Source organism: Littorina saxatilis, linkage group LG2, assembly GCF_037325665.1.
Source record: "Littorina saxatilis isolate snail1 linkage group LG2, US_GU_Lsax_2.0, whole genome shotgun sequence".
NCBI lineage: Eukaryota > Metazoa > Mollusca > Gastropoda > Littorinimorpha > Littorinidae > Littorina > Littorina saxatilis.
This window is the reverse complement of record NC_090246.1, coordinates 15,918,597-15,937,442: the sequence shown is the minus strand read 5'-3', so window position 1 is coordinate 15,937,442 and position 18,846 is coordinate 15,918,597. Positions and strand designations below refer to the sequence as shown.

The 18,846-nt window shown below is 40.1% G+C and overlaps 1 protein-coding gene across 2 annotated transcripts in view; it reads right to left on the bottom strand.

Annotated features, from left to right (window-relative positions):
• The window catches only part of LOC138958314 (probetacellulin-like), a 130,742-nt gene that overhangs the window by 9,116 nt on the left and 102,780 nt on the right, over nucleotides 1–18,846 (bottom strand). Inside the window, exons 4-6 of one of the 2 annotated variants that reach the window (XM_070329424.1) lie at nucleotides 2,202–2,409; nucleotides 1,376–1,437; nucleotides 26–128 (exon numbers count right to left, since the gene is read on the bottom strand). In XM_070329424.1, coding sequence (XP_070185525.1) covers nucleotides 26–128; nucleotides 1,376–1,437; nucleotides 2,202–2,409 — 373 coding nt within the window. The remainder of the gene's footprint in view (nucleotides 1–25; nucleotides 129–1,375; nucleotides 1,438–2,201; nucleotides 2,410–18,846) is intronic. The other variant, XM_070329425.1, reaches the window with a different exon arrangement.

The window sequence follows — 18,846 nt, the reverse complement described above, 5'->3', positions numbered from 1 at the left end:
GTGCTTTGGCATGCGAGTCACTCACCTCCTTTTGATGGCGAAATAAACGATGATGATGGTTAAGATGATGACAAGGACGACGACACCAGCTGCTATGCCTGCCTTCTTCACTTCACCAGCGTACAAAACTGAAAAAAGAAATCCACAATTAGTTTCACAGCTATGTACTGTACGCCGTCAATACTTTACCTCTGAACTTTCTTTGAAACTGACAGCCCTTTTTCCGCTTAAAATTGCCAAAGTGAGGCGCGTCAATTCAACATACAATGTTATTGTTAGTAAAATGTAATATTTGATCATATAAAATAACTGTTCAAGTCACTAGGATGTTTCGTTCATACCAGATCTTAAACAATTCGTTTCTTGGTATCTTTTCTCAAAACAGTCTAAAAATAGTCAAGACAACTACAGCCATTAAGAACGTTTCATGCAGAGACATGCTTAATGAAAAAGAGATACAAATCCCAGAGTGGAAGATACGAAGATAAGATACCGTGCATACCGTTTATTAGAAACGTTTGAAAGAAGAAAAAAAGCTGAAAATCTGGCAACATCAAGTGGTAAAATTACAAGCAACAAAATAACGCACTGACTTTACTTTGAATTGTCATGTCAGTAATATCAGTATAAATTCGACGTCATTTTTCTTGCGCAGTCAATTATCGTTAACAATTGTTTCAGTCTCATGCAACATTATTTTCAATATTTCAAGTGCAAATATCTAAAGCTACGTACTTTGATGAGCATGCAAAAATGAAGTGCACAAAAAACAAAAAGAATGAATTGGGTAGGCGCTAAATACATGTGTTCAAATTCAAGGATTGAACATTGCGGAAGAGAAAAAAAGGGTTGGGGTGGGAATGGGGGTTGGGGGTGAGTTGGGAGTGGGGTCTGGGTATTGGGGGAAAGAAGAGGGGAGGCTATTAGTTTAATTTAAATAATCCAACTTGGCTGGTTATCTGCTTACTGCCATGCGTAATGAATTGTTTGGTGTAGTAACAAAACAAATGATGACGTCGTCATTGGTATAACCATGATGCCAGGAAGGGTGGGGAGACGGGAGGGGGTGGGGGGGTGCTTTAATTGAGCCGTTCTTAGTTCCTTTGAGCGTTGTTCACATTCTTAGGATAAAAGCTAGAAAACAACACACACTGACAAACATGCACATTTCACATACACGACAAAAGCAAGCAAAGACACCAACAAATAAACAACTTCACGAGGGTCATGCACAAGGGGAAGGGAGGGAAGTGAGCGTCGGTGAGTGATGTCCCTTGGCCTGTCACGTGATCAAGATGGCGGTTGATAGTGATGGTGAATCGGGTAATGGAGATGAAGAACATGATTAGATACAGCAAAAAAGCTCAGAATTTACTTTTACCGAAGAAATCGTCCGATAGCTGCTCACAGCGAGATCCCTCGTATAACTCTGGACATCTGCAATTAAAGAAGAAAACACTCAGTGAAATAGAGAGAGATACAGACAGACAGACGAGTGTATTACACCTTCAAAACACACACACACACACACACACACACACACACACACACACACACACACACACACACACACACACACACACACACACACACACACACAGCGAGTGTTCTACGCAAGCACTTTTTTTCTCTGTTGTGGATACAATCAAAACAGCTAAAACGTAAAATACAAAATCTTTTCAAATTCAACTGTTTTGTACATTTGTCGAGTCTAACTAAGGGTCTTCACTATTATCACAAAGAGCCCCATCACAAAGACTTCATTCACCCAACTGCAGCTTGGTAGTTTCTCTCGACGATTAAAATATTTGCCTTTTTGATTTCCAAGCAAAACACGTGTGTTCAATTGACTCAATTGTTTGTATGTGGCATTGTTACAGTCAAACCTGTCTTTAACGTACAATCAACCGACCGAAAGTGGTCATTATGGACAGGTCGCTAAGGACATGTGAAGATTGTTGTTTTTTAAATCTCGCCGGGGATCCTTTAGTTGGGTGTAATGGGAAGGTGGTCGTTATCATAAGGTGATCGCCATGGCAGGTTCGACTGTATTTGTATTTTTTTGAATAAAATGGTTCTGTTTGTTTTGTTCATGGGCTGAAACTCCCACGTGTATGACCGTGTATGACCGTTTTCCCCCCGCAATTTAGGCAGCCATACGCCGCTTTCGGGGGAGAATAAAACGGTTCAAAGCAACTCACTGGCAAAAGGCACTGCGGTTTCCTCCGTCCAGGTCGAGGGCGTAACACTCGCCGTTGAGACAGGCCGCCTGCATTTCCTCCGCTGCCGTGCATTTCTGCTGGTGTCTTGCCACTGGAGTCACGGGGGAGGGGCTCGCCGTCTGAGGGGGAGGGGACGCGGTGGTCTGGGGGCGGGGCTGGGTCCGCGCTGGGGTCCGTCCGCAGGCATCTGAAGAAGAAAAATGATATCATGTGCATGTAATTCTTGGACTAAAATTGTTAAAACCGACTCATGAATTACTTGCAGAAGGGTCGACGGCGTTACACTCGCCGTTGAATGTTTGTCCCTCTTTTTTTCTCCTATCATTGGATTATCCTTCTTGGAAACATACGCAAAGATAAAGACACGACACGCTGCATGCATGGCAACCAAATACACAGCTAAAGATCAGCATACCTTCTGTACACCTCACAGCCTCAGATAACTTGCCCTCCTGTGCCAACACACTCACAACGATGCACATGGATGAATAAATCCAAAAGAACCGAGACAATGGCGGATTCTCCATCAGTCTTGTCCATGAACGTTCAAACAGTACAAAACACGCGTACAATCCTCTCGATTCACTTTAGACGTCCCACTATTGTACGCGAAAAAAATGCCTTTAGAAATTCACTAAAAACACGTAGGCTTAATCTTGATTTCACTGTTTGTCCATCCGTATGAATAAAATACATGCGATTTCTTTGGTCATAAATGAATAAAATAGTCTTTAAAAAGTCAAATCACAAAGGCTTTAATAACGTTTAGTCAATAGGCTCCTTCAATGGGAACCGCAAAAGCCAGCACTTCTTGCAATACTTTGGTGACAAGACGAAGCTTCTACCACAAAGAAGCATCCACTTTCGTAATTAAAGTCTCTCTTCTCCTTCTACCCAAACAGGAATCAAGACAGAAAGTCCTAACAATTTCTTCTCAGCAAAATCTCGTCCCAAGCACGTCCACGGCAGAAAGTCTAACGTCTGTGTCACAACTTTCCCTTGACCGACCACTTAGGCCGCAAACCTTGCAGAAACTAAGTCAAGACATATCGGAGTTGGAAACTTAAAGCTGATGTAACTTTATTTTCAGAAAAAAAAACCAGGCATGGCCACTCCCATGAAAACGAGAACAGAGGAAACCATGTCGTAAATCATTGTCTTTGGCATGACTCGCTCGTGGCAGTCTCTGTGTAAACTTGGAACAATGCAGAGAATGCCGAAAAAGGCATGACAATTGAGATACGCTTACACCCAACTCAGCGCAGCAGATGAAAAAGATAAGATGTTTTCTGAGTCGAGTCAACCGTGAAAGTGTTTTAGTTGGTGCATGTTTGTTTGTGACTCAAGGAAGGAGTGCTTTAAGAAGTATTTCTTTCTGTGATTGCTTTTTTGTGTGTGTGTGCCTCTCCCGTCAACATGACGCCTCCAAATATAATGGCACACAAAAACGCACGCGCGCATACACACGCACGCACACACGCAGACACACAGACAGACACACAGGCAGACATGTATAATTTACACAACTGACATCACACACACTCATGCACGCGACCACACGGATAGACATCCATCCACATGTCTGTGTATCAGATTTGGAACTAAAGGTATGCTAAACATGAAGACTTGTGTTTAACCAGATTGACAAACAGATACGTAGAAAGACGGAGACAACAACGATCAGAAACAGACTAAAGAGAGAGAGAGAGAGAGAGAGAGAGAGAGAGAGAGAGAGAGAGAGAGAGAGAGAGAGAGAGAGAGAGAGAGAGAGAGAGAGAGAGAGAGAGAGAGAGAGGGGGTGAGGGGAAGAGAGAGAAACAGACAGACAGACAGAGACAGAGACATTAACGGACAGACAGACAGAGAGACAGACAGACAAAGAGAACGTTTTAAGTACTCCCTCGTGCTTTATATCACAAAAGCAAACCCCATTCTGTACACGTAATCCTTTTACGAGCGATTACACCCGACACTATCACACGCTGACGCGCTCAAAAGAAAGGCAAAAGAGCCCTAAAAAAGCAACCGACAGAAGAAAACAATAACAGGAGACAAAATCAATTTCCTCTTTCAACCAATTTCCCAATTCTCACGCTAACCTGAGCGCGAAGCAATTCAGCGTGAATTCTAGAAATCTCGTGGCACTTGAAGGAAAAACATTTTCTTGCATTGCAGACGTTTTTAATCTACTTAAAATATTTCCGAAAAAGGCTTTTTTTATTCTGCCGTGCCTTTTAGCATTTGGCAAGTGGGTACGGTTAGAAATTTCGAACATAGCTAGTCTTTTATGTCTGTCTGTCTCTCTGTCTTTTTTTTTAATATCTGTCTCTGGAAACGTTGGAAGACAAGACCTCTTGAGCGATAAAAATCAGTCAGTCACCCCCACCCCCCACCCCCCCTCTCTCTCTCTCTTTCCCTTTTTCTGTTTCTTTCAATGCTTGTTCCTCTCCTTTTCTCCTCTCTTATTTTCCCGGCGTGCTCTCCCTTCCCACTCCTCTTATCTATTCTCCTTCATTTTCTCCCTTTAAACCATTCTCTTGGACTCCACTCTTGAGCTTTCCGTTTTTCCTTTTCACCTTCTTATGCTTTTTCCAATCCCATCATTTCTCTGTGCATGTGTCGTGCCTTTCATTTCTCTGTGCATGTGTCGTGCCTTTCATTTCTCTCCCAGTATCCTCCTCTTGTCTTTCTTCTCCGTGTCTGTCTCTTCCGCATCTCGTTTTCTGTTTCTGTCCGTCTCTTTGTCGGTCTGTCACACACCCTCTCTCTCTCTCTCTCTCTCTCTCTCTCTCTCTCTCTCTCTCTCTCTCTCTCTCTCTCTCTCTCTATCGTGACCAGCAATAATTACCACACAATCTTGCTTCTTTCTCTCTCTCTCTCTCTCTCTCTCTCTCTCTCTCTCTCTCTCTCTCTCTTTATTTATTATTATTCTTTTTGTGGTGGTGGGGAGGGGAGGGAGGGGGTTCCACTTTTACTTTTTGTTTCTTTCTTTCCTTACTTTCGTCTTTCTCCAACTCACCACCCAACCAAACTCCCAAACTTAAACCGCCGCAGTACCCTCTACTCTCCAAAATATATGAGCCCTCAACTTTTCCCCTGGGCTCTCTCATAGTCATACCATCAACAGTGCTTCGTCACACAGTTTCGTGCTTCGTCGATGTAACCATTCTTTATCCTGTTATCGAATTCAATCCATGTTGTGCCATTACTGATCTTGGGGCACAGGCAGCGCAATTCTGCAAATCGGGTTCACGTCCACGACTAATAGAATCGGAGAGGGCTTGAGGATCGATGTATCTGCGCCCATTCGTAGTCTAGACCTTTTCAAATCGGCATAAAAACGCCGACAACGATAGCTTGGACCGAAAGGACATGAACGGAAGCAGTAAACAAGCCGAAAGTGGTGTATTCTGGGATGTCTAGTTCCCACGCGAGTCGCGCCAATGAATACATGTACTCGAAAAATACGAACACACTTCGGTGCATGTTTCAAATCAACTTTTGAGAACACCGATATGAATCGTCAGTCTCTAGCTTTCACGGACACAGTCGTTTGAAGGTAATCTTAGTGTGTTGCGCTATAGTGACAGCGCTAGGAGTTCAGTGTGCAAGAGGAACACATCGAACAAATACCGGTCACTGTTTCCGGATAGTGCTGCATCATTACCAAACGTCTCCCATGTGTTACACAAAATATCCTACCAACCTACATGCCAATAGTATTTGTAGGAATAGCTGCCACATGTGAAAAGGTGTAAATGCAGGAACACCACAATAAGCTTCTAGCTTGTTGCTGTTACCTGTGTATTTTGTATATACATGTCATGATTGTAACTTTTGTTAAAATAAACTTGTGTTTAAAGAAAAAAAAGAAAAAAAGAAAGAAAAAAAGGGTGCAAATAGTGGGAATAAGAAATAGAGCGAAAAGGGAGAATGTATGTCGGAGAAGTTCGAATGTTTTCTTTCCTGACTGAGTTGCTCTTATGGTAGAGAAATAATCTTCTTCTTCTTCTTCTTCTTCTGTGTTCGTGGGCTGAAACTCGTTTTGCACGAGTGGATTTTTACGTGTATGACCGATTTTACCCCGCCATTTAGGCAGCCATACGCCGCTTTCGGAGGAAGCATGCTGTGTATTTTCGTGTTTCTATAACCCACCGAACTCTGACATGGATTACAGGATCTTTTCCGTGCGCACTTGGTCTTGTGCTTGCGTGTACACACGAAGGGGGATAAGGCACTAGCAGGTATGCACATAAGTTGACCTGGGAGATCGGAAAAATCTCCACCTTAACCCACCAGGCGCGGCCGGGATTTCAACCCACGACATTCCGCTTTGGAGGCCGGCATCTTACCACCAAGCCATTGCTCCCGTCAGAGAAATAATCAAACAGCTATTCCCCTTTGACGCATGTTTGAAGTGTACCATGCACACGGTGCCTTTCCTTGGGGGACATCGACATTGAACAAACGGGTAAACAAAGAAATACATGTAGGGGGGTGGGGGGATAGGGGATTGAATGCATTTTGAACAACCCAAAATACTTCGTGAATGGAGATAGAAACATCCAAACGAAAGGAAACATGAGCTATTTTCATTCCCGGAAAAAAACACCTAGAAAGACAATAGTGTTTGAGATGGAAGCATGCGCAATGGCGGATTGCTTCTCAATTGTTTCCCAAAATGCACATTGTCATAACACAACACAAAGCGAAATGCCATCAGAAATGGGCATATAATATGATTCCAATCAGAAATTGACACATGTTATGATTCCAAACAAACAGCAGATCATATTTCAAGAGAACTGCCACAGTAGCTTGTGACAAAACCATGGTTCACATTACAAGGTAAACCGTTATGCCATGTCAAATTTAATACCGTCAACATAAAGCCAGGAGAACACTTAATTCCCAGAAAAAGCAAGGAACGATTAATATTACCAAGGGAACAGCGTCACATGTGAAAAAAAGACAGAAAATCAATTTTGACTTTTTCATCCTGGTTAGCCAGCAAGCTTCATAATATTGCCACCCAAACCCATGCAGCAATAACATGCATTTTGAAGCTGCACCGAATGGAATGCTCCTTTAGTTTCACGTCTTAGTCGCAAAGGCGTTATGTGGTCACGATTGTAAGTTTGTCACAAGTGCATCATTAGTACGATGACAGTATCGGTCTTTGCAATAACAAAAACACGGAAAGTTAATGTTTCTCTTGTTGTAAGCTAATCATAAATCGGTTTGGTACAACCCCTGATTTTGTTTTCTCAGTCCATCAGTAGGCTACATGTAGTGTATTTGTTGTTTTAGTGATAATGTGATAATGTATATAAACATCTAGGGCTGTTTTCAGTATTGTTGATAACATGTTTTGTTTGATTAAGGGTATTCAGCTGGTATTTCCTTGTTTTCACTACCTATTTTATTCATGTTTGTATTACTTAGATAGTGGAATAATTTGTTGTGATGTATGTTTGATGGTGTATGCTTTAAATTAAGCGTTGTTGACTATGAATGTAGATGTAAATGCTTGTATAACTGTGTTTTAATTTTAAATGTGTCAAGCGCAAAGCGCATAATTGTAAAGTTATGATGTTGCGCTATATAATGCTCATTTATTATTATTATTATTAAAGCTATTCCTACAAGCTCTCGTTCCCTCTATTAGGACTCATACTAAAATCCACAGCCCAGAGTCGTTCTGTAGGCCTACAGAGAGGGCATTTTGTGTGAATTAATTTCTTAAAAAGCTACTGGGTCTTTAAAGTTGTAGCCATGCACGAACAAACGCGAAAATCTACTGAGCATTTTTACACCTGCTGAAACCCCAAGGCGTTATCGTTGTTGTTTAGTTCAGCAGAAGCAATGAAAAGCGTTTTCTCCAAAAATTAAATTGCTTTTCCCGAGTTTACTAGGCGCCTGCACAAAAACAAAACCAAAAAACCAAAAAACAAATATGTATGATCCGTTAAACCGACTTTTCCTAAATCTAACAGCAGGGCAAACATTTGGAACACGAATATTTTCACGCTCGCTGCGACCATTCTACCACTCCAGCCGGGCTGCAACAGATCGAATCCCCCTCGATGGATCAGCATGCGTGAATGCACGCGGCGCCCGGAAGCAGAAAGAGAGACAGGGAAAAGAATGGACAAATAAAAAGAAATCAGTGATGCTTATGCCCTCCCCTCCCCGCCCCCTCTATCCTGTACAGGCGTCGATACGCATGTCGAAATAATTGCTTCCCGTCTAGGGCCCGCCCCCGCTTATTGTGTTGTTGGTGTTGCTATTTGTAGGAGTGTGAGTGTGTGTGTAAGAGTGTGAGTGTGTGTGTGTTTGTGTGTGTGTGTGTGTGTGTGTGAGTGTGTGTGTGTGTGTGTGTGTGTGTGTGTGTGTGTCACGTGTGTGTGTAGGAGTGTGCTTGTCAGTGCGTGTGTGTGTGTGTGTTCGTGTGCGTGTGTGTGTGTGTGTGTGTGTGTGTGTGTGCGTGTGTGTGTGTGTGTGTAGGAGTGTGAGTGTGTGTGTGTGTGTGTGTTCGTGTGTGTGTGTGTGTGTGTGTGTGCGTGTGTGGGTGTGTGGGTGTGTGTGCGTGTGTTTGCGTGCGTGCGTGCGTGTGTGTGAGTTATAAGTTATATGGAAGGACAGAAAAATCAATATGGGACCCTCCACCACGAAATGAGTCGCATGTCACCTCGCGCGGTTCTGCGTTAGGCTAAATATAAGTCCGGGGAGTGTCTGGTAACAGTGTGAGGGTCACCTTAGTCACAGGCTTATAACTCAAACAGTTTTCGCTCTTTTCTAAAACGGTTTTCACCACTGGATAGAGCATACAAAACTCTTTAGGAAAATGTAAAAATATGAAAATCATGCAAAGGTGACATGCGACTCATGCCGTGGTGGAGGGTCACATATTTGCTCAGACATTGTGCAAGCCTGTGTTTGTTGTTGCCCTGTCTTCGCGCATTTCTCTCTGTGTGTCCGTCCGCCTTTCCTGTCTGTCTCAATCACTCTAAAGCACCGAGTGCTTTCATTACAAAATTTAAAGCCAAACCAAGCCGAAAATTCAACGTCCCCATTCCGCGGATAGATCTCTTTAAATCAAGTTTAGCTTATTCTGGCAGCGTTTTGTGGAATTCTCTCCCGGAATCAGTTCGAGTCCCAACAAGTCTCAATACTTTCAAAAAACACCTCTCATTACATTTAATGTCAAATTACGAAAAGTCACAGTGATGGAAGACTTCGTTCTGATTATTTTCATATTGATCATATCTGTCCATAAAGCATCGGTGTTTCATAACGCAAGAATGTATGTATAGCCTACAACGTGTATATAGTCATGTGAATAGTTTTTCTGCCTTTTTTTTAATTTTTTTTATTTTTTTAATTTTTTTTAATTTTTTTATTTTAAGATTAGAATAGTCCCTCTCTGGGCGAGGGCTGGTTGAAAAGAAGCTCGTTTATATTGCTTATGCCACAACCCTCGTAAAATAAAATTTGATTTGATTTGATTTGATTAAATCTTGATTCCACAGACCTTCAAACCATCCTCTCTCAGCACCTACTCTATGTTCTCCTTCATTGCTCTATGAAGCTACACCTACTCCCACACACACCTGAGAAGTGGTGTAACTGCATTAGTGTGATGGGTTTTATGACGGGTTGTGTCCCCTGAGTGCTGGTGCAAGCACGTCCTTCACGAGTCACTGTCATGCATTTTGCAGGCAAAGTGCGCGTGCAACACGTGCAAATTGTGCGGTCTTGCCCCGCGCGCAACATAAAAATTTAAAGTTGCAGTCCATCTCGTTGATTTTTCCGTCTCGGTTCAGACTGTCGAACCAAGGCTTTACATGCACTGTTTTCCATGTGTAAACGAACATGTAAACCACCACAGATCTGTGCAGGTTAGGGGCTCCGCTCACATATGTAACTTCAGCAGGACCGACGACGCACTGCAGATTATCCCAGCCTGCTACACGTTGCATGAAAGAAAAACAGGCCAAGTACTCGTCATAATCCCTATCGCGGCATAAATAATAAGCCGTGCGTCGCCTGTACCGCTGAAACTGCGCAGGTATAGGCTATTTTCTGCCCATTAGCACAAGGGATAAAAACATCCTTCCACTTGGTTCCAATAAGACGGTTCGCAATGGAAATATTGTATTTTTAAACTGCACTTGCAATGATAGGTTTCAACCATTTTAAGACGACAAACTGGATTGCAAAGTGCATGAATTATTCATTATATTTTTAGCGTTATTTAATTATTCCGGAAACCTTTAGCTGGCGTGAAGGCACTGCTGGCTGGAGTTTCCTGATTCACCCGGCCTTCTTCTTCTTCTTCTTCTTCTTCTTCTTCTTCTTCTTCTTCTTCTTCTTCTTCTTCTTCTTCTTCTTCTTCTTCTTCTTCTTCTTCTTCTTCTTCTTCTTCGTTCATCAGCTGAAACTCCCTCGTACACTCGTGTGTTTTGCACAAGTGGGTTTTTACGGTATCCTTCGCTTACAAATACAAGTGTGTGCATATAACAGAAATAATTCCCACAGAAAGATGAAACTCTGTGCCTATATCTGAAGAACTAATTTCACTGTGTTTCCTGGACATTACCACTGTTGCTCTACCTGTCTGTGCCTTGAATTACAGAATATTATAAAGAACCCACAGATTGAAAATCATAAAAATGCCTGGCACGCTTTTGCAAGGATGTTATTTTCATTTATCCCTCAAGTTATGGGCCTCTACAGCTTGTGAAAATCTCGTTCCTTCTTTCCGCGATGACACAGGAACATTTTCCCTCGAGTTACGTGCCTTTACCGCTTGTGAACATCTTAAAGTGTAACTAAACAGACATTTTGAAGTGTCAGCTTTACTGAATTGCTTTATGTTTTGTCCAAGTATAGACCTGTAGAAGCGATACTGGACGATTTTTCCAACGTTTACTGTGTTTTCTGATTTACTACGATTTTTTAAAAGTGTTGAACCCATTTCAGATTTACCTGATTATCTGTTCTTGATTTGATACTTCCAAAGAACAAGTGGTACTTTGAGTTCCGGTTTTATGTTTTAACCAATCAGAATTTTATTTGGTTCCTAAATAAAATCGTCTGCTGCCTGTCCCAGCAGAGTCGGCAACAAGCACTGCTTGCCACATGTGTGATGTTACCAACAGAGGCTGACTGGGAGATTATTATTCGAAGAGCATGCTGAAACGGATTGTAAGTACAATATTTTACATGTTCTCGACATTTCTGTTGATCTTTCCTTAACTTTAATTGTTTCCTTGATTTAAAACCCTAGGGCTTGTATTTTCAGTTGTGATACTAAGCACGTATCTTTACCACAGTATCCGATCACTTCACACTTGAATTTTGGAATGATGAAGTGGAATTATTTCTGGATCTAATTTATTCCTTGTTCCCCCCCTCTCGATTCCTTTTTTCACCACATATGTATTGTCGTGTGAGGGGGTAGATGCGTGTACTGGCTGATTTTTTTGATTTTTTTTACTTCGGTCAGATACAGATGATTGGAAAAAAAACTTGTCAAGGATTTCAGAATTTAATAGATCTGTTCGAAGTTTTTACGGGATGGGTCCTGTTACAATACAGACTGAATGTGCCCAAGATGAACTTTTGATTAAACATACACACACAAATGAATCTCTTGAGTTTGTTATACGGCGAATGTCCAGTTTCCACCACCACGTCTGAGGTATGTTTTTATACTGTTTGATTGAATAGACTGACGTGCATTCTCTCGCAAATTGCACATTGCAGATCTATGCGACAGGAGCAAGTGGACAAGACAGCTACATTTGTCTGAGCGAAGATCCAACGGTAAGCTCTTTTAGCCGAAGACAGCGAGCCTGGGTGCATGCATGCAAGCTTCTATCATGTTCGTGTGAGTGCTGCAGGGCTATTAGACGACTTTTCATTATTCTTGATTTGGAGATCCATGCAGGGTATTAGAAAGTGCAGAATATACACGTTTGAACAAATACGATGTGTGTTTGCTCTGAAAAAAAGAAAAGACGCAACAAAAAAACATTGTATTTGTTTAAAGTATCACAAATATTTATTACCTGTATCTGCATGTTTTGATAATGATGAAGGGTAAATTACTTTGACGTGTGCTTTTTTTTTTAACCACACTGATAACGAATGATAGAAACACAGACACACTTAATAACATATCCACAAAAATTGTAACAATAAATGTAAGCTGAACAATGCCTGCAACACATTTCAGGCCTCAGAAGGAAGTAATTATGAGATTCAGACAGAGAGAGAAAGCCCAACACGAAACCAGTTGTGACATTTTTTATTTCATTATGTAATATTAAAAACACGACAACAACGTATTTCCTGTACTTTGTTTCGTGCAATTATGGATTGCAAAGTATGTCTAATTGAGTGGCATAAAGAGGCACAGTTGCATGAAAAACCAACTCGGATCTTGACTAGGATCAGGATTTTACATGGACACAACCTAGAATTTAACATCCTGGGGGGAGGGGGGTACTGCGCCTTTCACATCAAGATGTAAAGATCTATTTTAAATAATACTTATTAGAAGGGAACAAAATCAAACAAACTACAACAATCGTTCTGAGGGGAGAGAATTACCTCTTCCGAAGAAATTACCTCCCTTGCTTTTCTTGTCGTGACTTATGTAGAGTAAAGTGAATAGAAAGTGAATCAGTCAGTAACAAAAAAAACCACAACATTTCTTAAGATCAATGAGGAGTCTTGAAGTATTTGTCAATGTTAATCTTGTATGCATAACAAACAATATATTACGGATTGATAATTAAAGAAAAACGTCTCTTCTACAGGGTTGACCCCCCTAAAAAGGACACCCACAACCATGCAAATTACTTCTCCATCTGTTGAACCAATTATTTGATATATGGTATTCATTAACTTCAGTTTATGTTCTGCCTTTCCAGTAAGTGGCAATTTTGTAAATTGAATGGTCTGACTTTTGTGCAATTTTAATTTTTTTCTCCAAATTCGGGGGTCGACTAAACAGAACGAGTTTTGACATTGAGCGGTAGCCATTTTTACCTAATTTAAACCCTTCAGGCTTTTACCTTTTTGATTATTTTGAATGTCTGAGTATGTAAAAACATCCCCTTCAACCCCCAGGCTATCGATGACCTGAAGAAAGCATGCAGTTACAGCTAGGTTCAGGGCAATCCTCAGACACGAAAGCGTTGGTGTCATTGGTGATGCAAAAGTTAGATAATTTAACCTACAAATTTGCAACTTTGTGAACTGCACATGCATAAAATCAAGTTTAAGTATGCTGAATATGAAGTTATCCAGTCAATTGGTGTAGAAGTTATAGCATTTATGTCAGTTAACTGTATTTAAAATCTCTAAAGTAAATTCTGACATATTCGAAAGTTTTGCATAAACACCCAGACAATTTTTACGATATTCTCCTAAGCTTCTCCACTTCTCAGCCCTGTCTTGGAAATGAATTCGAATAAGGCAGTCAAAATAACTTAGTTTGGAGCACCCATCAATCAGAATAAGCATTAACTTTTGACACAGGAAATATCTTCTGCAGAAAGCTCTCCTGGTTTTATTCTACATTTTTCCTGCATAATGGTAACAAATTTAATGATAAATCTAAACAACGAAGTGACTGTGGTAAGATGAACAAAGTTAAAAAAACAAAGGATTACTGTAAATGGTTTACGAATCGAAATCTAAACAAGTTTTAATGATAAGTAAAATGATAAAAAAATAAAATTAAAAAAAGCTAACGTCTTCGCATTTGTCCAGAATTATTCCATGTTTAACATGGGAACAGAGGGATAAAAAATTTTGGTCTAAAGAATTTTTAACAAGTCGCGTAAGGCGAAAATACAATATTTAGTCAAGTAGCTGTCGAACTCACAGAATGAAACTGAACGCAATGCCATTTTTTCAGCAAGACCGTATACTCGTAGCATCGTCAGTCCGCCGCTCATGGCAAAGGCAGTGAAATTGACAAGAAGAGCGGGGTAGTAGTTGCGCTAAGAAGGATAGCACGCTTTTCTGTACCTCTCTTTGTTTTAACTTTCTGAGCGTGTTTTTAATCCAAACATATCATATCTATATGTTTTTGGAATCAGGAACCGACAAGGAATAAGATGAAAGTGTTTTTAAATTGATTTGGACAATTTAATTTTGATAATAATTTTTATATATTTAATTTTCAGAGCTTGTTTTTAATCCGAATATAACATATTTATATGTTTTTGGAATCAGCAAATGATGGAGAATAAGATGAACGTAAATTTGGATCGTTTTATAAATTTTTATTTTTTTTTACAATTTTCCGATTTTTAATGACCAAAGTCATTAATTAATTTTTAAGCCACCAAGCTGAAATGCAATACCGAAATCCGGGCTTCGTCGAAGATTACTTGACCAAAATTTCAACCAATTTGGTTGAAAAATGAGGGCGTGACAGTGCCGCCTCAACTTTCACGAAAAGCCGGATATGACGTCATCAAAGACATTTATCAAAAAAATGAAAAAAACGTTCGGGGATTTCATACCCAGGAACTCTCATGTCAAATTTCATAAAGATCGGTCCAGTAGTTTAGTCTGAATCGCTCTACACACACACACACACACACACGCACACACGCACATACACCACGACCCTCGTTTCGATTCCCCCTCGATGTTAAAATATTTAGTCAAAACTTGACTAAATATAACAAGTCGCAAAAGGCGAAAATACAACATTTAGTCAAGTAGCTGTCGAACTCACAGAATGAAACTGAACGCAATGCCATTTTTCAGCAAGACCGTATACTCGTAGCATCGTCAGTCCACCGCTCATGGCAAAGGCAGTGAAATTGACAAGAAGAGCGGGGTAGTAGTTGCGCTAAGAAGGATAGCACGCTTTTCTGTACCTCTCTTTGTTTTAACTTTCTGAGCGTGTTTTTAATCCAAACATATCATATCTATATGTTTTTGGAATCAGGAACCGACAGGGAATAAGATGAAAGTGTTTTTAAATTGATTTCGACAATTTAATTTTGATAATAAATTTTATATATTTAATTTTCAGAGCTTGTTTTTAATCCAAATATAACATATTTATATGTTTTTGGAATCAGAAAATGATGGAAAATAAGATGAACGTAAATTTGGATCGTTTTATAAATTTTTATTTTTTTTTACAATTTTCCGATTTTTAATGACCAAAGTCATTAATTAATTTTTAAGCCACCAAGCTGAAATGCAATACCGAAGTCCGGGCTTTGTCGAAGATTACTTGACCAAAATTTCAATCAATTTGGTTGAAAAATGAGGGCGTGACAGTGCCGCCTCAACTTTCACGAAAAGCCGGATATGACGTCATCAAAGACATTTATCAAAAAAATGAAAAAAACGTTCGGGGATTTCATACCCAGGAACTCTCATGTCAAATTTCATAAAGATCGGTCCAGTAGTTTAGTCTGAATCGCTCTACACACACACACACACACACACACACACACACACACACACACACACACATACACCACGACCCTCGTCTCGATTCCCCCCTCTATGTTAAAACATTTAGTCATAACTTGACTAAATGTAAAAAGGAGGGTTAGGGTAACCCTAACCCTCTTTGGACTGTATCTGTATGCAATGCCCGCTATAGGTGAAAGACTTTTGTGGAAGCCATGGAAGAATGCATCGCTGTTGTGCTGGTTCAGCTTGAGGTCCTGTCCTAGCGAATATCCTGCACACACAAAAACACGACTTTTTAAGCCACTTATGTTGCATTCCGTGACATAGCTTTGTTAAAACCGTGTGCCTGATAATAATGACAGATTTTGTTGATATACATTTTTTTAAGACACCCCATATAATATTGTTTGACAATCTCTTTCAACATAACATGTAGTTTACGAATCACCAATGTGTATACAAACGCAAATAACCCACAGGTCAATAAATTACTTTCCAGAGAGAGAGAGAGAGAGAGAGAGAGAGAGAGAGAGAGAGAGAGAGAGAGAGAGAGAGAGAGAGAGAGAGAGAGAGAGAGAGAGAGAGAGAGAGAGAGAGGGTGCAGAGAGAGAGAGAGAGAGATTAAAACTAGAAAATGTGTGCTATATAAAACAAGGATAATCTCTGTCAAATCTTCGCTTGTACCTGCATGGTGTTTACTGCGCTATATACACAACCTGTTTTATTTCATTTATTTATTTATTTTTTTATTTTGGGGGGGGGGGGGGGGGATGTTTTGTGATGAGGGTTTTTTCAAAGCCTTTACTGCTTTAGTCATTGAATCCACCCGACTTCGATTTATTGTTCAGTGATGGGTACTTGTGTGACCAACTATGTAAGTTAGTGATTGTTCTGGCTTCATACAATGACATTGCATTAATTTTATAAGTGTATGTGTGTGTGTTTCAGGCAAAAGCTGATATTACAGTCCTAGTTGTATGCAGTACCTCTGCTTCTTCGTTCAGGAATCAAAGTATACAATCTAAACCGATTATTTTGTTCAATAATGTTCAGCTTACCATCCCGAAGAAGGCAGTAACGTGCCGAGATATTGATTATAGATATTAACGTACCTAACCTGGTTACTGGTGTGTTTTCTTTTTATTTCAATAATGTAAATGTGTGACAACTTGCAGGGTACTTGATGTTCAGAGCAATTTTTCTGGCAAAAGACCTTTTATGGATCAAAGAAAACTTTTGTCATGGTGCACAAGTCAATCAATTTGGTTGATAAATAATTTGTGCTGCATTTTCCCTGGTTCCAAAACGTGGTATGTATTACCACATGTCCTTACTTGTCATTGGCATCACATGATTCTCTGCAAGCAGTCTTTTGTGGAAATACGTCATTTAACACTTGCACTTATAGTAGGTGGCTGTGGAACGGTAGACATGCAACGACAACGAACAACAAAAGACAAAGTGTGGAGTACACTCATTTTTCTTAACATACGCTAAGTTTCTTTGAGAATGCTCCAAGCTCCTAAGTGGTCCGGAAACCCCGGAACCCCTCTCCGGATCCGCCCAGTGTGTGTGTGTGTGTGTGTGTGTGTGTGTGACCGATGACCGTCTCTAAATTCTAATCGTTGCGTTTGCATGGTAATAAAGTTTTAATACTGGATATGCCCATGAAAAAATATCATTTCTTGTTCATGTCATTGTGTGTGTGTGGCCAGGACCGTGACTTCTGCTTGCCTCGACGTCTTCAGAAAAGACACAAAAAGCCAGCAGGCGTATGTTCTTGGAGCACTCAGTATGCCGTCATCTGCAAACAAATAAATACAAATTATTCAATTGTGTAAATAAAGAACAATCATTTTAATATTACAACAAACAATTCATATAACTGTAGTCTTCACCAGAGACATCCACTACACTATCTTTAAATAAAACTGCCGTACAAAATTGAAATACTATAAAACTTACCCCCACTCAGATCTATTTGGGATTATTCAAGTTTCAACCATGAAACGATGCCGGTTTGGACAGATCTGCTAGTTTGCCGCTGAAACTGAAATCAAAGGCGATCTTCAGAACTATTTCTAATCTTGTATTTGTGATTAATATAAAATACTGATCTTCCCAATAGAAGCTGATGTGTATACACATGACCAGGACAAGGTATTTTGTTTCAGGGCATTTACGCAGACGTCGCAGTTCAAAATATCGTTTTAGATCTGATTTTGTACAGCAGCCTGTGTGATTCAGAATCGTCTGCCCTTTTTCGGTTTAACATTTTATGGACGATTCCTATGAGACTGCTCAATCATAACTGATGACAAATTCAGAAACAGATGATGGTTTCAAGTAGGCTACAGTAATGATTCGTTAAAAATGTCAAGCCACTCGTCGATCATTCACACTCAAAGAACCCAAGCCAAATCTGCTCTGGTTCCGAGCAGCTTTTTCCAACTGAGACCCTAATTGTTACGCATCTGCCGCGAAAAGATAGACCACAAACAAGCGGCACTGTACCATGCTTTCGTTTATGTTACTAAACAGATTAAATGTGCATTGTAAATGTGCTTACAGCAAAGAAATGCATCCTTACTTACCACAAAAATACTGGTACCACATTCATCGCACTTGTGTCTTCTTACCAAAACCTATCGATATGTTTGTTTACAATATATTGGTAATTACTAACCGTTAACTATTTTTCAAAAATCTGAAATGACTTTTAAGAATCAAAGAAAGATTCGCTAAAACGGTTGACTTCAGAAAATAAGCAATATTTTTCTGAACCATGAAATAAAAATCGAAAACTCCGTTTGATCTATTATTTTGGTAGATTGATGACAACAGCCGGAACTGAAAGTACCAGAACCAAAAATTAAGGGCATTAATCAGGTAAACTAAGAAGATTGTCGTTCCTGGCGCGCACTTCACATGTCCGTCAAACAGTGTCCGAGTGAGAGAAAAAAATTTTTTTTTCGCAGTTCGACAGTATATGAGGCCCTTCTTCATATCAAAGTGTAAAGGTTGCTGAACGATTTTTTTCCCTTTTGCTTGTTTAGTTACACTTTAATATCTTCTTTTTTTCTCAAAGTTACAGTTGAAGGATCATTATCCCTCGGAGTGTTGCCAAACTGCCGCGGTTCATTACCTGAGAAAGTCCCTC